Source organism: Cryptomeria japonica, chromosome 6 (assembly GCF_030272615.1).
Source record: "Cryptomeria japonica chromosome 6, Sugi_1.0, whole genome shotgun sequence".
NCBI classification, from domain to species: Eukaryota; Viridiplantae; Streptophyta; class Pinopsida; order Cupressales; family Cupressaceae; genus Cryptomeria; species Cryptomeria japonica.
Window position 1 is genome coordinate 610,609,270 of NC_081410.1, and position 3,583 is coordinate 610,612,852.

At 35.5% G+C, this 3,583-nt stretch overlaps 1 protein-coding gene across 1 annotated transcript; it reads left to right on the top strand.

Annotated features, from left to right (window-relative positions):
* The first annotated feature begins 1,123 nt into the window (after positions 1 to 1,123).
* Positions 1,124 to 2,736, top strand: LOC131037717 (iridoid oxidase-like). Its single transcript, XM_059222212.1, has 2 exons — positions 1,124 to 2,011; positions 2,104 to 2,736. Exons 1-2 carry the CDS (start codon positions 1,124 to 1,126, stop codon positions 2,734 to 2,736), a joined length of 1,521 nt encoding a protein of 506 aa, XP_059078195.1.
* The last annotated feature ends 847 nt before the right edge of the window (positions 2,737 to 3,583 follow it).

The window sequence follows — 3,583 nt, forward strand, 5'->3', positions numbered from 1 at the left end:
GATTATGGTTTCATTTCTGCTATGTGGTATCATTCTAACTAGTGGTTGGAGAATTGTGTTTCATAGACAGGGGTGGTTCAGACTAGTGTTTTTTGGCAGCAATGGATATGCATCCTTCAGTGATCATACTTTAATCTTCCTTCTATATGCTTCTATTGGTGGCTTCCTTTATATCTAATGCAGCTTATATAATTGGGATGGGTTTTTTGATGTACTATGCCAATGGGCATTTGGTATTGGGTAGAATAGGCTTGTGTTACTTAAGCAATACTAAAGGGTTTTCTTACTGGTTCTTTCCCTTCAGTGCTTTTTGAACCAGACACTGTTAAAAAAAAAATTTTAAAAAAACTTTAAAATTTAATATAGTTCACTGGTTCTATCCACTTTCATCAAAAAAAAAAAATAATGCTAAAAAATATTTTTTATTATTCAATAATAAAATATCAATAATACTTGAGAATATATTTTTTATTATTCAATAATAATGGAATATCAACAATTCACATGCATGCACAAATGACAATGCCCGTTACCAAATATGTTTATTTATATACAGAAATGGATTCCACATTTTCGTGAACGCTGTGCTTGGTATCTTTAAAAAAAAATTGTCATCGATACTAAGTTGTCTCCATGCATTATAGCTTTCTCGAAAAGCAGTGTGCTGGCGTATTTCTTGTTAGATCACAATTCACATGCATAGTATGACTAGTTTTATATACAAATGACAATGGCCGTTACCAAATGTTTTATATTTATACAGATTGATTCCACTTTTCTTGGAGGCCGACAGTTTTGTCAGATTCCGTGAACGCTGTTCTTGGTATCTTTAGGTCAACGATACTAAGTTACCGAATACATTTTTATATACCCAAATATTATCAGGAGAAATGACGTCCTTTGATAGATCACGATTTTTTGTCAGATTTCATCAAGAAATCATTTTAGGAAAATGATTTTTATACATACAATATTTGTAAGGGAAAATGGTCAACGTCTTTAACAGATTCCCAGGAGATCTGAAATCTATTTAGGAATATATTTTTGTCCCAAGGCTGTATAGATATCTATATATACAAATCTGCTGAGGAATTGATTCCCAAGCAGATCTAAAATCCATTCAATGGAAGGGCAATGGGTGATTTGGCTTTCAGCGCTGGTAAGCAGTGTGCTCGCTTATTTCTTATTAGATTTAATGGGGAAAAGAAAGAAGAAGAGCAGAGCAAATCTTCCTCCTGGACCTCCTGGCTGGCCCATCGTGGGAAACCTTCTCCAGCTGGGGAGAAAACCGAATGAATCTCTGTGGGCTCTTTCTCAGAAATACGGCCCACTCATGACTCTGTCTCTCGGCATGAAAACTGCTGTGGTGGTTTCATCCTCTGAAATGGCAAAAGAGGTCTTCAAAACCCACGACCAGAATTTTGCAGGACGGATTCTGATAGAAGCAGCAAAGGCACTTTCTCACCACGAGTCATCGATTGCATTTGCTCAGTATGGAGATTACTGGCGGAAGTTTAGACGGATTGCCACCACAGAGCTTTTCACTCCAAGCAGACTCCAAGCGCTGCAACATCTCAGAAGAGATCAAGTCTCCGAGACGATTCAAATGGTCTTCGAGAAGAGGGGGACGAGTTTGAATATTGCAGAGCTGGTGTACTACGAGGGTCTCAATCTCATGAGCAACGCCATTTTCAGTAAGAACTTGTTCGATCCCAAAGATCCAGAGTCTGCAGAATTGAGAAACACTTTTAGTGAAATGGTGAACTTGGCCGGAAAACCCAACTTGGCCGACTTTTATCCGTTTCTGAAGTTTCTGGACCCTCAGGGAGTGAGCCGTGGTCTGACAGTCTATCATAAGCGACTACACGAGTACTTAGATGTATTCATACAAGATCGGTTGGAGGCGAGGAGGCAAGGGGTCGGCCTACCCAAGGAAAAGGACTTTCTCGACATTCTGCTCGATCTGACTGCCCATGATTTCACTCTTGTGAATATCAGGGATTTACTCTTGGTGAGTCTTGATCAACGCCTATTTTGACTCATTTTTTAATTAATAATATATTTTTATTATTATTGATGAGTCATTTTCTTATGATCATGTAGGAACTCGTGTCTGCTGGTAGTGATACTACTACTACAACAATAGAATGGATTATGGTGGAACTAATTGTCAATCCTCATGTAATGAAAAAAGCGCAAAAGGAATTAGAAGATGTAATTGGTCTTGATCGAAAAGTGGAAGAATCTGACATAGATCATCTACCTTATCTCCATGCTATAGTGAAAGAAGTGTTTCGACTACACCCAGCACTTCCTTTGGCATTGCCCCATAGAGCAGACAACTCATGTGAGGTGGCGGGATATATGATACCCAAGCATGCCATGGTGATTGTGAATGTGTGGGCAATTGGAAGAGATCCTAAAATTTGGAAGGACCCTTTAAAATTTATGCCAGAGAGGTTTTTTAATGGTGAGAATAGTAAGGTAAAGTATAAGGGACAAAATTTTGAGTTGATACCATTTGGAGCTGGAAGAAGAATATGCTTAGGACTTCCTTTGGCTCATCAAATGGTTCATTTTACTATTGCTTCTTTAATCCATTCTTTCAATTGGATGCTTCCAATAGGGGTGAATTATGATAAGATAGACATGAGTGAGACATTTGGAATAGTATTAAAGAAGTCTAAAGAATTGCATGCAATCCCCACACCAAGATTACCAAATCCTCTATATTAAAATAACATGTTAGTTCAATAAGGGTCAAAGAGGTTTACGATGAGTTTTTGGCTATGTAAATACCATTTACTAGCTCTTTTACCAGGTTTGATGTAAGTTTATGTTAAGTGATATTATGAATCAGTAAATAAATATTATGAAAGTGTTTAATGTCTCATGCTTATGTGCCTTATATGCCTATTTGAATTTCTATTCATACTAATATTATAATTATTGATGGTGTTTTTATTGTCATTAATATAATTCATGCATTTAATTATTTTTTTCTAAATTATTGTGTTTGAATGTGTATTATGGGATGTATACCTATGTAGTGACTTCTATTTTTAAACTATAGTAGTGTTTTGGTTTCACTATTCACTATATTTGTTATGTGTGATTATGATGATGTTATTTTGTTCAACATTATGATTGGTGAACTTATTGATTTATGCATCTATGATATCTAAATCATGTTAACTTTAGATTATTTCAATTGAAGCAATTAATTGATAGTGTTTTATTGACATTATATCATGTTGGATGTTTATGTTGTGCTTTAGATATCTTCGTGATTTGCCTAATATTTTACTGAGTGTCCAAGCATTGGTTTTCCTTAATGGTGGTTACTTGGAGATGGGTGATTGGGTAAAAATGGTGTGTTGACTTTCCCTTGTCTCACTCAATTTGACTTACAAGATGTATCATGTGTATCCTTATGAAACCATGGTTTGAATAAATGTTGATTCTAGATCCTTGTGTTCTGGATAAACCCAAAAAAATTATGTTTCGTTTGAATTTGTCTATTTAAATCTTGGCTTCTCTTGTATTTTTTAATTTTATAATGCTTAATTTGGAGTGTTTACTA